The sequence below is a fragment of the Mauremys reevesii genome, linkage group 6, assembly GCF_016161935.1.
Source record: "Mauremys reevesii isolate NIE-2019 linkage group 6, ASM1616193v1, whole genome shotgun sequence".
Lineage (NCBI taxonomy): Eukaryota > Metazoa > Chordata > Testudines > Geoemydidae > Mauremys > Mauremys reevesii.
The window spans coordinates 22,775,157-22,794,859 of NC_052628.1; the positions used below are offsets into that span (position 1 = coordinate 22,775,157).

Here is a 19,703-nt window from a genome sequence, read left to right on the forward strand (position 1 = left end):
GTATTGTAAAATAAACAAGGTTTTCAAAATGTTTAAGAAACTTCATTTAAAATTAAATTAAAATGTTGATCTTGTGCCGCTGGCCTGCTTAGCCCGCTGCTGGTCTGGGGTTCTGTTCACCTAGGTCGGCAGCGGGTTGAGCGGGGCCTGCGGCCAGGACCCCGGCTGGCAAGGGTCTGGCAGCCAGAACCCCAGACTGGCAGCGGGCTGAACGGCTCAGCTCACTGCCGCTCAGAGGTTCCATCCGGCTGCTGGACCCGCTCAGCATGCTGCTGGTCTGGGGTCCTGGCCCTGCCCACATACAGTGGGTACCTACCTTCTCCCTGGTTCTGGCCCATTCTCCTCCTCTCTCTCTGCACTGAGCTGAGGGTGGGAGTGCACTGAGCACAGGGCTGGGGGTGAAGGGTCGGGCCAGGAGCTAGAATGAGGGAGGGGGCTCAAGGTTGGGGCAGGAGGTTTGGGTGTGGAGCGCTTACCTGGGCAGCCCCCATTTGGTGCAAGGGTTGCAGGTGGGAATGTGCGGGGGGAGTGCAGGAGCTCCCATTTGGTGCTCAGGGTTGGAGTGGGGATGTAGGGAGTGCAATAGTCAGGATGTGGAGGGTGCATGAGGTGTAGGGGGGGCTGGGTATGTGGGGGCTGCAAGAGTCAGGGCAGAGGGCTGGGGACATGTGAGGGAGGTGCAGGTGTCAGGGCATGGGGTGTGGAGGGCCTCGGTATGTGCGGGGGTACCAGAGTCAGGGATGGGGTCGTGGGGGGTGAAGGAGTCAAGCAGAGGGCTGGGTGTGTGTGTAGGGGTCAGGGCTCAGGGCAGGAGTCTGGGGGGTGTGCACGGCTGCAGGGCTCAGGGCAGAGGGCTGGGTGTGTGTGAGGGAGTCAGGGCTCAGTGCAGGGGCCTGTGGGGTGTGCGGGGCTCAGGGCAGAGGGCTGGGGGTGTGGTCTAGGGTCGTGGGGTGCTTACGGCAGGGGGCTGGAGGGGATATGCTCCTATTCCACCCCCCCCCTTCCCCAAGGCCTTGCCCCCGCTTCTTCTCTGCCTCCGCACGCTGACTCCACTCCTCTCCCACCCCCTCCCTCGCAAGGGCCATCAGCTGATTGGGGGGGACGGAGAGGAGGAGGAGGGGCAGGAACCCAGCACACTGCAGGAAGAGGCAGGGGAGCTGGCAGGACCAAGCTTCTTCCCCCTGCCCCCGCGGGAGGGGGCGGGAGGGGCAGGGAAGAGCGGGCCGGGCCGGGCTGGGCAGGACAGAATTTTTAATGGCATGCTTCTGCCTGCTGGGACTCCAGCAGGTAGCAGCGTGCCATTAAAAATCGGCTTGCGTGTCGTCTTTGGCACGTGTGCCATAGGTTGTGACCCCTGAAATAAGCCAATCACCATTCAGGGTTTGCAGGAAATTCCCACCATCATGTAATGAAAAACAAGGGCATTGTGGGGATGTTACATGTTCCTCTGAAGTGTCTGGTAACATTGGTCAGTGCTGGAGGCAGGATGGACCACTGCTCTGGTACCTTATATTAAACTCCTAGCAACTTGTAGGATCAAGTCCCAAAACAACGAAGCGTACGCCTTTAAAAAACAACTGATCTAATCCAGCCTTCTTTATACTGCCCTGCAGTGAAACGCAGCAATATTATTGTGATGGGTGCTTTATAAAATGTTTCTAATAATAATAATAATGACAACGAGTAATGAGAATAATAACCGCCACTCTTAAAAATCCACATAGCAAACAAATAGCACTCCCCCAAAACCATATTTTTATATATGAGAGTGTAATTTGGTTTGTAGCAATAGATTCCAGGAAAATAACAGGGTGGTTAATATGGCAGGAATTTTTATTACAAAGATTTTTACCTCAAATTAGCCATATAACTAGACTCATAATCCCTAAAACGTCTCTTGCTTACAGTACTTAATCACTAGCCTTGATTTTTAGTTTCTTTTTGTGATATAAACATCATTCACTTGTCGCAGAACCAGTGACATTTATGGAGGGAAAAAAGGGTGAAATTCACCCCTGCACAGAGGGCTTGAAGGCTCTCATAAGGGCGTGTCTACACTACAGCTATAAGTCGACCTATGTTAGTTGACCTACCCTCCTTCTGTAGGTGGTGCGGGTCCTCACCAGGAGGACTGAAGAGGGACAGTGTGGGCGGCTGAGAGCCCTCCCCACAGCTCCCTGTCTGGAGCCCAGCTGCCTCCCGCCTGGCTCTGGCCTCCTTGCTCCCAGCTGGGAGACAGAGGCAGCTGTGATCATGCTGCCCAGCTTTCTTGTCAATTTCACGGCTCCCATGGAGCCATGAAACTGACAAGACAGCTAACAGCCGATATAAGTAATGCAGTGTCTACACACAGACATAAGCCCTATGTCTCTCGTGGAGGTGGAGTTATTATGTCGCTATAGTAGGGCATTTACATCGGCAGGACAAGGAATTAGTGTGTGCACTGACATAATTAGGTCAATGTAAGCTGCCTTACATCAACCCACTGTGTAATGTAGATGAGGCATAATGGTGTATTGTCCTTATGTGGGCTTTCTGCATAGGGTAAATTTCACACACAAATCACTTATCAGTTGAGGTGCTCATTGATATGGTACAATTTTCATATTGCATTAACGATAGGGATTCAACCTTTCTGGAGAACTTCCTGTCCATGGACCTATTCCTGCTCCAATGGCAATGTCACTTCCTGCGAATGGAACCAAGTGAAAGAGTTTGGGGATCTAGCTGACTTTTCTTTTGTTTAATTGGTATTATTGCATATTGTGATTCAACACATTGTTGGGGTTTAGGGAATAGCATGGGAGTGACGGTGGCATTTTTAGATTGACTAGAGACATAAAATAATGAATTTATATACCACCACCAAAACATTTCAGGCCTTCTTCAGACATCTTAAAGCAGCAAAAAGGGATAAATCCCAATCATTTTAATTTGCATATTACCTTTAAGAGTCATATATATAATCTGACAAGGGACAATGTGTGTAATGGGAACAGGCTGTGACTCTATAGTCTATAAAATACAATGGATAACTATTCTCTCAGCTACATTTTCTTTCAGTGTTTGAAATAAGGCAATGATTTCTCTGAAGTTCAGGCAGCAAGGTTACAAGTATTTTGGGGCCTATTCCTATATCCATTTTAATCAGTTCCATTGACTTTGACGGGCATTAGTTCAGGACAATAGTAAAGTTTGTAGCAAAGGGATAGTGAGATTAAAATAGTCGGGAAATGCCACTGCAGACACAAGAAAAATGAGAGAAAGCGTGCATAGAGCAGGTGGAAGTTTTGCCTCATGACATCTCTGTGAAATACTTTGTAAAATACCAGAAGTGATCATTGCTATATTTCTACATGCAAGATATAACAAACATGACCCCGGAGTTCTGCAATTAAGAGAGAACAGAATTTGTAACATATGTTTAGCAAAGATTACCCAGACCACAAACACAAAGTTAGCTGTAAATAAGCTAGCAAGGAAATTATCAAATGAATGCTGAAAGATCAACTGGGAATCGTGTGCATTCACTCAGTAAATTATTATTTTAAATAGTGAGCCATTTTAAATCTAAGTATAAAATTGCATGGTTTCTGAAGTTAGTGAATTTACTGCTAACATACATAGTGTTGAATGATGTTACCTTGCTCCAGGATCCTGTTTTCCAGTTAGCACATGGACGGAGATGACATCTTTTTGCACGGTCAGGTTTTTTAATGTGCTGACAGTCAGATTCATTCTTACTGTTACATTCCACATGTCTCCAAAAAGCCCCCACACCACAGGTAGAAGAACACTGAACAGTTGAGAGATAGAAGGTAGAAGTCAGTTGCTGATAAATAAATCATGTGATAATTATGAGAGCAGGAAATGAATGACACCAGAAGCTGTATGTGATTTGAAATGTCAGTCATAGTCACTGCAGAGAGCAATTAATAAAAGGTAATGCTCAGAGATGGGCATGGACTGGAGTACCTGCTGCGCGCCCATAAGCAGCATTAACTTTTCGGGCATGGGTTTTTCCAACTTTTTCATATTGCTTAACACAAAGATCCTCTTGTGGATGCCTTTTTCATAGTCCTGATTCCATAATGATTGGCCTGTCTTGCAAAAGGTCAGGATATTCAGGAGGCAGATTTCAAGTTACAGAAGCTGCCTCAGTTAACATTACGTGCAGTTCGTCTGTTTGGCTATGAAAATGAACAATCTTCTGATTCATATGCACTATTCTTCTCTGGCAAACTTCTTCCACTTAATGAGCCATTCCAAATCTGTAAGGGCAGCCTGGCATTTATTTTGTAATTATTCAGCCCTTCATTGGTCCTCCAACTTCTGTTTTTCTAGGGTCACATGTCAACATGCCTACACTCCACTCTGTCTATTTCCCCTCGCTATTGCCAATACTGCTGGCGACTGAAGGAGATAATTAGGAATTAGAATTGTCTGATGTTGAAAAATTTGTAACTACCGAATAACCAAACAGGAAGAGGAGGCTGATTATAAAGAAGACAAATTGCAATAGTGGCCAAAAATCTCCATCATTTTGCATCTTTGGTGTTGTACATGGAATGAATTTGATCATCCCAGTCCAGTTTCCAGGGGACATGAGTCCACATCCTCCACCAAAAAGCCAAATTTTGCACCTTGCAGAGAGTTCCAAGACTGAGTTGGCAGGAAGACAGAATTACTTGCTCGCTACTAAAAGTGCTCCCTCTACATCAAGGCTGAAGCACAATGGCAGGCCAACATGAGGAAGTTTCCATTGTCTCTGCCTGAACTGAACCTGATCTGTGCTAAAAACAGTCAGTGAGGGATGTGGGTTCAGCAATTTTTGTTCAGGCACCTAAATCTTAATGTAGGTGATATACTTCAGGCACCATGGTTTGAAAAGGTTGACATCAATTGAGGCAAAAAAAAATCCCCCACTGAGGCCTGTTTCTGTTTACAAACAAGCCAAACATTATGGCAAAATGATGAAAAGGGGACTAAATAAAAGCACATAGCATTTATGTGGGATCTGGTTGCTTATATTCTCTTATTACATTTGCTTGAACGTGGTGATTGCTCCTCAGCCTGGACTTCTTGGATAATTACTATCTTAGAACTCAGCAAGGTGACCATGTTGAGAAGTATTTGCTGAATGGAACAACTGACCTTAGAAATGGGGAAAGAAATCAACAGCAACATCAAAATAACATTGAAACGTTTCAGAGGCTAGAGAAAATTTTGACTGACACTAGCTTTCTGCATTGCTGCTGTATTTTGTTTAAATTTAAGTAAAATATTCAAACATGTTGGTCTGGTAGTACAAACAGCAGAAATTATCCATTAGTACTAAGCAGGCAGTAATTACCAGGAAACTCAAAAACCTGAATGTCCATTCACAGAGGTGTGGCTCCTTATCTATTCTATTCAGCATGTGCAATCCTTGTGAAATGAGCAGTGGCTGTATAGAATTATTCTATTACATTACAAGTCTCCATGGTACAATATTTGGCCTCTGTACATTTTTTCTGACAAAGTGTGAAATATGGGCCAAGCATCATCTTCTAGCCTGAATGCCTTCAATTTGATGTTATTACTTTCTCAAAAGAGTTTTCAAACTCACTGTGAATCGTGACTGGTTTCATACAGTCATTCTAGACAATTTCACCTAAACCACAAAAGGACTGTTGGTAGACTCAAAAAGTGAGCCATCACTTTTTGTAACACTCAGACGACTATTACAGGATATTAACACCCCCCTCCCTTTTAAAACTATTTAGAGACAGAATTCTTAGTTTTGGTGAAAGTCCTAATGCAGGTAAAAGATAACACTGGCTCCTTTTTTCAGAGGGGTAGCCGTGTTAGTCTGTATGAGCAAAAACAACGAGGAGTCCTTGTGGCACCTTAGAGACTAAGAAAGCTTTTGTGGGCTAAAACTCACTTCATCAGATGCATGGAGTGAAAAATGCAGTAAGCAGTATAAATATTACAGCATGGGAGTACCCCGTTGCCAACTCTGTCCGCATATCTACTCAAGGGACACCAACATAAGACCTAATCACATCAGCCACACCATCAGGGGCTCGTTCACCTGCACATCTACCAATGTGATATATGCCATCATGTGCAAGCAATGCCCCTCTGCCATGTACATTGGCCAAACTGGACAGTCTCTGCACAAAAGAATAAATAAATGGACACAAATCAGACATCAAGAATTGTAACATTCAAAAACCAGTAGAAGAACACTTCAACCTCCCTGGACACTCAATAACAGACTTAAAAGTGGCAATTCTTCAACAAAAAAAAGTAAAAAACAGACTTCAATGAGAAACTGCAGAACTGGAATTAATTTGCAAACTGGACACCATTGAATTAGCCTGAATAGAGATTGGGAGTGGATGGGTCATTACAAAAAGTAATTTTCTCTCTGCTGATACTCGCACCTTCTTGTCAACTGTTGGAAATGGGCGATGTCCACCTTGATTGAATTGGCCTCGTTAGCACTACAAAAGTACTTTTCCCCTCTTGATATTCACTCCTTCTTGTCAACTGTTGAGAATAGGCCACTTCCACCTTAAATGAATTGGCCTCGTTAGCACTGACCCCTCCCCCCGCAAGATGGCAACTCCCATCTTTTCATGTGTTGTAATATATATACTGCTTACTGTATTTTTCACTCCATGCATCTGATGAAGTGGGTTTTAGCCCACAAAAGCTTATGCCCAAGTAAATTTGTTGGTCTCTAGGGCGTTAGGATTCCTCGTTGTTTTTACTGGCTCCTTTCTATCTGTGAAGATGAGGGTTAATAACAGGACAAATGGGCTAATGCCATAATTATGGATGCCCTGTCACTTTTCCATGTCCAGAGGAAGGGTGATTGAATGTCTTACTCAGGTAGCTGGTCAGACACAACTATCTTCTATGATAAACTGGCAAAATACAACCTCCCTGCCGCCCTCCCCTGCCCCCAAAAACCCTTTTCTACTTCTATCTGGTTCCAAAATATGATCAAATAACAATATTTCAACAGACAAAGAACTCCACATTGTTGTTCCCTGTATAGAAACTGCAGGCCAAGTTCTGTTCCCAGTTAAACCAATGTAAATATGGACCAGCTCACTGATGTTATGAATTTACAATCAGCATAACAAAGCAGGATGTGGCTCAGAATCCAGATGCATCCTCAGTAGTGGATATGATTTTTGATGGTGAAATGCAACAACAACAATATCACAATAATCTACTGTGCCTTCCCAAACAGCCAGGTGTGGCCTGGCCCCCCGCCCCCTAACCCCTTCCCCCCACTTCTGAAGGCTCCCTCCCCAGACCCCTGCCTCATCCAACTCCCCCTTCTCCCTGCCTACCCCTGGAACCATTGCCCCTGACTGCCCCCCGCTGGCCCATCCAACCCCCCCTCCTTCCTGTCTGCCCCCCGGACCCCTGGACCCATTCAACCCCCTGCCCTCTGACCGCCCCAACCCTTATCCACACCCCCGCCCCCTGACCACCACCCCGAACTCCCCTGCCCTCTATCCAACCCCATCTGCTCCCTGCCCCCTATCCAACCCCATCTGCTCCCTGCCCCCTTACTGTGCTGCTTGGAGCACCAGTGGCTGGCGACACGGCTGCACCATGACCGGCAGCCGTGCCTCCTGGCTGGAGCCAGCCACGCCACCGCACTGGCAAGGGGAACAGCAGGGGAGGGGCTGGGGGCTAGCCTCCTGGGGCAGGAGCTCAAGGGCCAGGCAGGAGAGTCCTGCAGGCCAGATGTGGCCTACGGGCCGTAGTTTGCCCGCCTCTAATCTAGTCTGACCTCCTGCACATCGCAGGCCGCAGAGCCTCACCCATGCATCCTATAATAGACCCCAACCTCTGGCTGAGTTACTGAAGACCTCAAATCTTAATTTAAAGACTTCAAGTTACAGAGAAACTGCCATGTACTCTAGTTCAAACCAGCAAGTGAACCATGCCTCAGGCTGCAAGGGAAAGTGAAACCCCCCCAGGGTCTCTGCCAATCTGATCTGGGGGAAAATTCCTTTCTGACCCCAAATATGGTGATTAGTTAGACCCTGAGCATGTGGGTAGACCCACCAGCCAGACAGCTGGGAAAGAGCCCTCCCCATCTAGTGTCCCTTCTCTAGTCATTGGAGATATTTGCTAATAGCAGTCACGTATGGGCCATATGCCATTGTAGATAACCTCATCATACCATCCTCTCAATAAACTTATCAAGTCCTGAAACAAGTTAGGTTTTTTGCCCCCACTACTCCCCTTGGGAGGTTGTTCCAGACCTTCATTCATCTGATGGTTCAAAACCTTCAACTAATTTCAAGCCTAAAAGTATTGAGGGCCAGTTTATATCCATTTGTTCTTATGCCAGCACTAGGCCTTAACTTACATAACTCTGCTCCCTCTCTAGTGTTTATCCTTCTGATGTATTTACAGAGACCATATCTCCCCATATCCTTCATTTGGTTAGGCTAAACAAGCCAAGCTCCTTAAGTCTCCTCTCATAAGAAAGGTTGTCCAGTTGTCTGATCATCCTAGTAGCCCTTCTCTGCCCTTGTTCCAGTTTGAATTCATCTTTCTTAAACATGAGAGACTAGAATTGCACACAGCATCAGACCAATGAATTAAGTCTCCACATCTTACAAGTTACAAATCACTTACCTCACTCCAGTTCCCCACTATCCAGTACACATCACCATGCAAAATATTGGAGATTCTTGCATAGCCCCGTTCTGTGGCATTAGGTAATTTTCCCTCAGAAACTGTACTGTGGTTCTTTGGAGACTCTTCAAGACTTGGAGATTTTGTGCTTTGGGTATAATCTATCTTGTCAGAGGGTTCCATTTCTGTTCCATTTTCAAACTGGGCTCTTGATACATTATCTAACACTGCTGGCTTTATTGTAACAGGTCCTTCTGTGGTGGCCTTTTCTAGGACAGGTTTATCTATTTGCACACTGATACTTTTTAGGTTCACTGCTGCTGAAGATGACAATCTTTCTGCTGCTGTGCTACTAGTAGACTGTGTAGAAGATTCATGTTGATAAAATGTCGGTGAGATTTTGGGAGTCGTAATGACATGAGACCTGACGTTTGGAGTTTTGCTCTTGGTTTTGATTGCAGGGCTGCTTTTGGCTTTGTGAGAGATTTCAATAGGTTTTTCATTGCCTTCTATGGACCAATCAGTATTGTCAGACTCTTCAGTTAAATAATCATAGCCTGGAGTTACTTCTGGACTTCTGGTTAATGAGGTGATGCGACTAGCCCCTTCTGTCTGAACAAGGCCCCTTTCTGAAGCAGAGTCCGGATCTATGTTATAAGAAATGTCCAAAATGTCTCTATTTTCAATACTTGAACTATTACTTACAGTACTATCTTGGTGTGACCTGTTTCCATTAAACACAAAGGGATAATTATAATCATTATTTGATCTGGTAGAATTATTTTGTAATGTTCTTTTTTCCATGTTGTCCTTTTTGGAAGAGTGGACAGGACTGGAGGAAGTAGAGCCCAAAGCAGTTGTGCTTTGGGACTCGGGTATTTTTGTCGTTGTCTGGTATCCTTGGCCTAGTTTAGGGATGGGTATTCTGCCTGATGGGCCTCTTTTGGGATTACTTGCTGTCTTCCTGATTATGATCTTTCCTCTCGTGGGTTTCAGTGGGGGTATCAATAGTCGTCTGGTGGAAGGACACTGCTGGAGGCCACACACAGCCTTCGAATTTGGTCTCCTGAACATATCACATGGTTCATCATTGTTCTTAGCACAACTGATTTTACGAGTCCGTACCCCACCACCACACGTAACTGTGCACTGCAAAATAAATAGTCAATTTTCAGCTCTTGATTCTCCTCCTCCTCATACACATCATTACCAAACGTGCATCTATCTATAAAAATCAATGTTCTTATCAAAATCAACAACAAAGTTTTCCCCTAGAAACAAGCATTTTGATTTTTACTAAGGGGGAGTTCTTCATGGAAGGGAGATTTGTAATACTTTCCCACATACTGTACATAGTGAATGTCACCCAAGGTGGACATAAATGATACAGATTAAATGACCAAGTCAGCATTTCAAAGTGGGATCATTCTATTGCACAGAGCGTCTTAGAGCACACTATTTTCAAGTCCTGTTTGCACAATCCCCCCACAAAGTTTAAGAAATGTCAGAGATTTAAAAGGCCACCACCCAAACCATCCCTGGCCTGCTCAATTTTGATTGCTCTCAGTCTCCCAGAGCTGCATTTTCATGTAATGCCCTTCAGCCTCCTTCAACTCCAGAAGCTAACCTGTGTTTCAAACTCCCCTCACTTTGCTTCAGTCACTGTCAGGCAGCATATTTTGTAAAAGGTTCTGCCTAAGTCCCTACTTAATTCTTACTTTCCTAGATTCTTCTGCTCCCTTCCACCCTATGAGGGGAACCAGAAGGGGAAGGAGGAGTGTGAAAACCTGCTGAATAGAAAATGGAGCCAAAACTGAATTCTCTCAATTTGCCAATAAATGCCCCATTAGTGTGCTGAGCTAGCCCTCTTGTTCTGTTTTCTGTAGCATGGATTCATGAAGATGGATGCCAAATTAATGGAATTGTGTGAATATTTTGTTAATACTTTATAAGGAAGCCTGTGTAGGTTGTAACTTATTTTATCAGTTCAATATGCCAGTTGAAGGGCACACTCTATGGCCTAGTCCAGAAAGATCTCTGGAAAGGCCATGGGCCCGCCTCCTCTTTGACCCTCCCAATCCCTTGGATATTCTGTGCCTTTTCATCCAGCAGACTACATGGGGAGCAGTCCCTGTGTTTTAATGACTTCAAGGTCTGCAATTGTGCCCGGCACTTATGCAAAGGGAGAAGAATGCTCCTTCTACTTTCCTCTCTCACCCACAGGCACAATATGGACCTCAGTGGCTGTATCTATGCTGAGGTTTTTCTGAAATTTCCCCCCATTTCTCTAGCTCTACAGGTACTAGTAATGGTGCTAGTGAAGATTGACAGTTGGCACTTTAACCACTGGTTCATCTAACCCTGCTCAAAGCAGGTCTAGGTGGCATGATGGTAGAAACACCAGTGGCCAGATTGCAGAATCATAGACATGTAGAACTGGAAGTCATCTTGAAAAGTCATGCGCTAAGGCAAGACCAAGTAAAACTAGACCAACTCTGACAGGTGTTTGTCTAACCTGTCCTTAAAACCTCGAGTGATGGGGACCTAACAATCTCCCTAGGTAACCGATTCCAGAGCTTAACTACCCTTATAGTTAGAAGTTAGAAGGTTTTCCCTAATAACTTACCTAAGTATCACTTGCAGTAGATTAAGATAACATAAGAACATAAGAATGGCCGTACCGGGTCAGACCAAAGGTCCATCTAGCCCAGTATCTGTCTACCGACAGTGGCCAACGCCAGGTGCCCCAGAGGGAGTGAAACTAACAGGCAATGATCAAGTGATCTCTCTCCTGCCATCCATCTCCATCCTCTGACGAACAGAGGCTAGGGACACCATTCTTACCGATCCTAGCTAATAGCCATTTATGGACTTAGCCACCATGAATTTATCCAGTCCCCTTTTAAACATTGTTATAGTCCTAGCCTTCACAACCTCCTCAGGTAAGGAGTTCCACAAGTTGACTGTGCGCTGCGTGAAGAAGAACTTCCTTTTATTTGTTTTAAACCTGCTGCCTACTAATTTCATTTGGTGACCCCTAGTTCTTGTATTATGGGAATAAGTAAATAACTTTTCCTTATCCACTTTCTCAACATCACTCATGATTTTATATACCTCTATCATATCCCCCCTTAGTCTTCTCTTTTCCAAACTGAAGAGTCCTAGCCTCTTTAATCTTTCCTCGTATGGGACCCTCTCCAAACCCCTAATCATTTTAGTTGCTCTTTTCTGAACCTTTTCTAGTGCTAAAATATCTTTTTTGAGGTGAGGAGACCACATCTGTACACAGTATTGGAGATGTGGGCATACCATGGATTTATATAAGGGCAATAAGATATTCTCAGTCTTATTTTCTATCCCCTTTTTAATGATTCCTAACATCCTGTTTGCTTTTTTGACCGCCTCTGCACACTGCGTGGACATCTTCAGAGAACTATCCACGATGACTCCAAGATCTTTTTCCTGACTCGTTGTAGCTAAATTAGCCCCCATCATGTTGTATGTATAGTTGGGGTTATTTTTCCCCAATGTGCATTACTTTACATTTATCCACATTAAATTTCATTTGCCATTTTGTTGCCCAATCACTTAGTTTTGTGAGATCTTTTTGAAGTTCTTCACAATCTGCTTTGGTCTTAACTATCTTGAGCAGTTTTGTATCATCTGCAAACTTTGCCACCTCACTGTTTACCCCTTTCTCCAGATCATTTATGAATAAATTGAATAGGATTGGTCCTAGGACTGATCCTGGGGGAACACCACTAGTTACCCCTCTCCATTCTGAGAATTTACCATTAATTCCTACCCTTTGTTCCCTGTCCTTTAACCAGTTCTCAATCCATGAAAGGACCTTCCCTTTTATCCCATGACAGCTTAATTTATGTAAGAGCCTTTGGTGAGGGACCTTGTCAAAGGCTTTCTGGAAATCTAAGTACACTATGTCCACCGGATCCCCCTTGTCCACATGTTTGTTGACCCCTTCAAAGAACTCTAATAGATTAGTAAGACACGATTTCCCTTTACAGAAACCATGTTGACTATTGCTCAACAGTTTATGTTTTTCTATGTGTCTGACAATTTTATTCTTAACTATTGTTTCAACTAATTTGCCCGGTATTGACGTTAGACTTACCGGTCTGTAATTGCCGGGATCACCCCTAGAGCCCTTTTTAAATATTGGCGTTACATTAGCTAACTTCCAGTCATTGGGTACCGAAGCCGATTTAAAGGACAGGTTACAAACCTTAGTTAATAGTTCCGCAACTTCACATTTGAGTTCTTTCAGAACTCTTGGGTGAATGCCATCTGGTCCCAGTGACTTGTTAATGTTAAGTTTATCAATTAATTCCAAAACCTCCTCTAGTGACACTTCAATCTGTGACAGTTCCTCAGATTTGTCACCTACAAAAGCCAGCTCAGGTTTGGGAATCTCCCTAACATTCTCAGCCGTGAAGACTGAAGCAAAGAATCCATTTAGTTTCTCCGCAATGACTTTATCGTCTTTAAGCGCTCCTTTTGTATTTTGATCGTCAAGGGGCCCCACTGGTTGTTTAGCAGGCTTCCTGCTTCTGATGTACTTAAAAACATTTTGTTATTACCTTTTGAGTTTTGGGCTAGCCTTTCCTCAAACTCCTCTTTGGCTTTTCTTATTACACTCTTGCACTTAAGTTGGCAGTGTTTGTGTTCCTTTTTATTTGCCTCACTAGGATTTGACTTTGATAAGATCATTGCTTCTTATCCTACATTCAGTGGACATGGAGAACAGTTGATCACTATCCTCTTTATAACAGTCCTTAGCATATTTGAAGATTGTTATCAAGTCCCCCTCAAGTCTTCTTTTCACAAGACTAAACATGCCCAGATTTTTTACCCTTTCCTTATTGCTCAACTTTTCTAAACTTTTTATCATTTTTGTTGCTCTCCTCTGGAAAGTCTCCAATTTCTCCACATCTTTCCTAAAGTGTGGCACCCAGAATTGGATGCTATACTCCAGCTGAGGCCTCACCAGTGCAGACGAGAGCAGGACAATTTCTTCCTTCGTTTTACATATGACACACCTGTTAATATACTCTGGAATTATATTAGCCTTTTTGGCAACTGCATCACATTGTTGACTTGTTCAATTTGTGGTCCACTATAACCCCCAGATCCTTTTCATCAGGACTACCACCTAACCAGTTATTCCTCATTTTGTAGTTGTGCCTTTGATTTTTCTTTCTTACATGACATTCTCATAGGCAAACTAGGGAAAGGTGGCCGAGATGAAATTACTATACGATGGGTGCAATACTGGTTGAAAGACTGTACACAAATTTTACAAGCATATTCTTCACTCTATTATCCAAGTTATTAATGAAAATATTGACTAGCACCAGTCCCAGGACTAACCTTGGCAGGACCATACTAGATACGCCCTTGACAGCAAACTCTTGATAACTAGTAGCATTTTGGAGAATAGGATTAGAATAGATAACTAATCTTTGAGTAGTCTTTCAACCAGTTGTACACCCATCTTATAGTCATTTCATCTCACCTACCAACTTGAACACATCTAACTTATCTAAATATTATTTTAAACTGTTCTTTCCCTATTTTGGCTTGCATTCCTTCCCCCAAGTTGTTAATATAAACTGTGTTGAGTATCTGGTCAACTTTTACCTTTTAAGTGAAGACTAAAGCAAAATAAATATTAATACCTCAGTCTTTTTGATGCCATCCTTTATTAGTTCTTCTTCCTCACTATGTAGCCATATGGGCCTCTTACTATTCTTCCTACGTTTCCTTCACATGAGGTAGTTTGCAGTTATGCCTTTAATATTGTCTCATTGAGAAACTGCCAGGTCTCCTGAACAAATTTAATCCTTAGATTTTTCTTCCTGTGGGACATCTCCTACAAGTTCTCTGCTTGTTATTCTGCTTTTTTGAAATCCATTGTCCTCATTCTGCTGCTCTCACTTCTTCAGAGGGGAGGGATAGCTCAGTGGTTTGAGCATTGGCCTGCTAAACCCAGAGTTATCAGCTCAAGCCTTGAGGGGACCATATAGGACAGTTGCAGTCAAGGGAAACATAAGAAGGTCAAATGTTGTTGCAATACAGATTTGGCTTACAAACTAGCATGAGGGCTTTAGAGCTTCGGGTGCCAATATAAAATGCTACAAAATCTCCCTGACCTCTTCCATAGCAGTGCTTATGTCTGAACTCTGAAAAGTTTGAACATGGAGATGCTTGGAAGGCTTTTGCTACTTAGCTAGTCAATGTTTGTTAAGCATGGTAAATATGAAAAGCATTATGTAAATGCTAAAGTTGAAATAGAAACAAGCCTCCAAGTTAAGAACTGGATTTGGATAGAAAGTTTGGCATGTCTGTATCAAGTATTTGGTCACGCTCCTTTTTGGAGGTATTATTATTGTTGTTATGGCTGATGTTACCATGTAGCTCTTTTACACATAGCGTATGTCTAGACTGCAATTAGACACTTGTGGCTGGCCACTGCCTGCTGACTTGGGCTCGCAGGGCTTGGGCTGTGGGGCTGTTTAATTGCAGTGTAGACATCTGGGCTTGAGATGGAGCCCAGGCTCTGAGACCCTGAGAGGTGGGAGGTCCCACCCAACCTCAGAAGTCTACAGAAGAGTTAAAGAGCCCCGCAGCCCAAGCCTGAGTCAGCTAGCCTGGGCCAGCCATGCGTTTTTAATTGCAGTATAGACTTACTCATAGTCTGCAAGTTCTTTTTCTTAGCATGTGAGTAAATGTTCAGTCTTGGGAGGGCATGCTGTGGTGTTTGGTTTTTCAATGCAAGATTCTGTGGAGAGGCAGTAGTCTTTGGAGAGAGGGATCTGAGAGAGCAATGTGAGTGTTCTTCTCTGATTGCCTCAAGAATTGTGTCTATAATTGCTCTCTGGGAATGAAGCATTGGCATTGGGCTGAGATTCTGGGAAGAAGAGAATGCCTGTATGCTGTGTGACCATCTCTGTTCCAGGACTGGTGCATGTGTATAAGTAAAGGAAGTTACATATAGAATATGCCCAGACTCTGCATCACTGATTTTGCCTTCACTGAGAAGCCAGCCTGCAAGACCCTAGAGATTTCTGCTACTGCTCAGCACAAGGGTGACACTAGTGTCTGAATGGCAACCTGGTGTCAGAAGAAGGGGCATCATTATCACTGCTTTTATCCATCACTCCTTTATGGTAGAGAAGGGCCTGAAACAAATATCCAAAATGACTCTGGAGATAGCTTTGTATCTCTTTGCAGAACCAACCCCCCCATCTTACTACTTCCAAACTTGAAATTCAAATTCCAAATCTTTCGCCGTTATAAAAATGTTCAGATTTTGAGTTAGGATTTGGCCCATTGTAGAGACAGATTTCAACTCAGAATTAGTAACTGAACCTGGCTATAGACCAGGGCTTTGGTTTAGGTGTATAGCTGGTTATATAGGTTCATTATCACTTCTGGAGAGATGGGAGCTGTAACTTGCTTCTCTTTCTTACATCTCCCCATGATTCCTTCTGAAGAGACTTTCCACCTTGAAATTTGAAGTCAGGTAGAGACAGAACAGAAGCATTAGTTCTTTCGACTGCCATGCGTTTACCTCAGTCCAGTTGCTCACTGTCCAGTCAGATGGGCATAGAACATCTCTGTTGCATGAAAGGTGGGTCTTTGGTTTAAGCAGATGCTGGCAGTCTTTAGCAGCCAATGCCTGCTCATCAGATCCCACTGTTTGGATGCAAAGGACAGTTCGTTTCTTCTCTCCTGTTGGGCCACAGGTGGTTGAACACTTCTGCCATTCTCCTGCCCACCACCTGTAATCCAAGTCAAAGGGAATGCAGAACATCAGAAGGACAAAAATATTAATCTACTGCAGGAAAGCTAGATAAAGGTAGCTCTGGGGAGGCTCAGACAATACAGAAGAAGTAACATAAAGAAGAGTTCTGGGCTTGTATTTAAGTTCTTCATAGAAAATATTAAGCACCCTAAGCAACTTTCCCCCTCAGTTTTGTGCCAAGTATCTGATGGGCAGGTCAGACATTGATCCTGTATCAGCAGTAGACTCTGAAGATTATATTTCTAGAATACCTAAGAATATAAGCCATATTCAGGGGATTCTTCCAAGCCTAATTACGACTGATATCTGTGCTGTCCAGGAAGTTTTGTATTTTATTTATTCATTCCTATTGTTCACTTGCTCATTATGATCTTACTGAAAGCAAATGAGAACAAATGACTAGGTCCATGGTTATGCTAATAATTAGAACTGGAAGAGACTGAACAGGTCATCTCATTTGTTCCTCTGTCAATAAAGGACTGTTCACTATAGCACATTCACCTGTGCTTTGTCTAGTTGTAAATGACAGCATCCACTGCTTTCTTTAGGGCAATATTTCACATTGTAATGGACCTCACAATTAGATTTTTCTTTAGAGTCACCCTGCTTTAGCCTTTCCTTAATTTCATCCAATTATTTCCTGTTATGTTTTCTGGGGCTGCTCTGTACAATCAGATACCTGCTTGGCTGGCTTGCATCATAAGAAAGGAGGGCAAAGGCCATCTGAGAAGCATTAACATTTTGTGATTCATCTTGAAATATTTTTATTAGGTTTTGCAAAACCTAACTAATGAGCTCTGGGTGGCCTTACCATTTGCAGGGACCCAGGCAAGAAGGAGCCCACAAGTTGCTGAAATGGAAGTTTGGCCCAGCTGTGAACTACAAGTCCATGAAGGCATCATAAACAATGACACGTGCTCCCTGGGCTCCAGGCATGCCCTCTGAAACCTCACACTGGCAACTAAACAGATGCTTGCAAAGTCACAGAGACTGATTCAGAGGTGTAAGTAGATGCAACTCTACTGGAGTCAGTAGACTTCAATGAGCCCTGGTTTTGACCTAAAATCTATACCATCTGTTAGATTTCTTTCTTCTTAGTAATACTGTAGTTTTATAGTAAGACAATTACACCATTTTTCTACAATTGTCCTTTAGCTCACAGACGTAGTAGGTCCCATATCTTCTCCTGGGTCTCTGTCCCTGACTATATGAATTGCCACTATCAATGTCAATGAATAGTTACTGGGCCAAGGAAAGAAAAAGTGAGAACGGCTTTATAGCCTGATGGTTAGAGTGCTCAACTAGGATAAGGGAGACCTAAGTACAATCCCTGCTCCAATGACTAGTTAATTATTTATATATGGTGGAACACACTCAACAGAGATATTGAGAGAGTCCCATACCAGGTTATAGCCCCAGAGCCCAGTAACTAGGGTGCTCTCCTGCAGCGTAGGAGACTGAAATTCAAATCCTTTCTCCACATCAGGCAGAGGTGGGAACTGAACCCAGATCTCCCACACCCCAGGTGAGTGCTGAGATTCAAGGTTGTAGGAAAGACATAAAACATTTTGTGTCAACATTACCAAAACATTTTGATTTTTCTGTTTGGTTGAAACTATTCAGCAAATTCAGCATGATCTGACACATTGCAGACATTTGTGAATAGTTTGGGTTGACCAGAACTTCATTTTTTGATGAATCAACTATTCACGGGGAAAAAAAATCACCCACCTCTAGCCATCACATTACAATATCTTCTTTCTTCACCCTAGACTTCCCTTTCTGATTGTTTGTTTTCTGAATCAAATTAAAAGCTAAAATAAAATAAAGGTATAGCTCAGAACATGAACCAAGGAGTCAAATTTTGTTCTAGATCATACGGATTTATATCTAGAGTAATTCCAATGAAGTTACAAAGAGTCCTGTGGCACCTTATAGACTAACAGACGTATTGGAGCATAAGCTTTCGTGGGTGAATACCCACTTCGTGAGACCAATGACGTTAATACATTTGGAGTTACACTGGTTTAATCAAGAATTTGACCTATTACTTGTTAAACTCTCAGTACTACACAAGGAATGCTAAGAAAGAAATAAGGGCTTATTATCCTAGCATTTCCTGGTTTATCATCTATCTGATTTTAAGACATGATTAAGTATATTTAAGGAGAATACAATTCCAAAATCTGTAGGATTCATTGGTCTGTAGGGTTGGGAGGAATTCTGCAGGCTTTGGTGGTGATACAGGTGTGCAATACTGCCTGCATTTCAAAATAGCCATGTCCTGAGTCCCCCAAAATAGCCAAGACAGACTCAACAAGGAGGGTTAAACTCTGGCTACCTCTGTGGGAGCTCTCATTTACCCTCTGGGTAAAATGTAAAGGTTTCAAACTCATAGATGCAAATCCATTGGCTTCAGTGGATGAGCACATGCTAATACAAGGTCTGAATTTTCAGTAAGAGTGCACTATAGCCAGAAAGAAACATGCCTAGCTCATAGGAGATGGAGTCCAAATGTACACTGAAATCTTTTTTTGGGCATAAGCTTTCGTGGGCTAAAACCCACTTCATCAGATGCATGTAGCGGAAAATACAGTAGGAAGAGTATACACACACACACAGAACATGAAAAAATGGCATGCTAACTCTAACAAGACTAATCAATTAAGGTAGGCTATTATCAGCAGGAGAAAAAAAACTTTTGTAGTGATAATCAGGATGGCCAATTTCAAACAGTTGACAAGAAGGTGTGAGTAATAGTAGGGGGAAAATTAGCATGGGGAAATAGTTTTTAGTTTGTGTAATGACCCATCCACTCCCAGTCTTTATTCAAGCCTAATTTAATGGTGTCCAGTTTGCAAATTAATTCCAGTTCTGCAGTTTCTCATTGACAAATGCATTTGCTCTAATCCCCCAGAAAGAGACAAACACCTAAGTGTTCTTAAAACTACAATACCCACTTGCTGAAGTGAAGAAACAGATTGACAGAGCCAGAAGAGTACTCAGAAGTCACCTACTATAGGACAGGCCCAACAAAGAAAGTAACAGAACGTCACTAGCCGTCACCTTCAGCCCCCAACTAAAACCTCTCCAGCGCATCATCAAGGATCTACAACCTATGCTGAAGGACGATCCCTCATTCTCACAGATCCTGGGAGACAGGCCAGTCCTCGCTTACAGACAGCCCCCCAACCTGACGCAAATACTCACCAGCAACCAC

General features: G+C 43.3%; 1 protein-coding gene across 13 annotated transcripts in view; it reads right to left on the reverse strand.

Moving 5' to 3' along the window:
- The window catches only part of ADAMTS12 (ADAM metallopeptidase with thrombospondin type 1 motif 12), a 268,928-nt gene that overhangs the window by 23,354 nt on the left and 225,871 nt on the right, over positions 1–19,703 (reverse strand). For all 13 annotated transcript variants that reach the window (XM_039545726.1, XM_039545725.1, XM_039545727.1 and 10 more), the window contains 3 exons: positions 16,250–16,460; positions 8,659–9,807; positions 3,644–3,796 (listed from right to left, as the gene is read on the reverse strand). In XM_039545726.1, the coding sequence (XP_039401660.1) occupies positions 3,644–3,796; positions 8,659–9,807; positions 16,250–16,460 (1,513 nt within the window). The remainder of the gene's footprint in view (positions 1–3,643; positions 3,797–8,658; positions 9,808–16,249; positions 16,461–19,703) is intronic.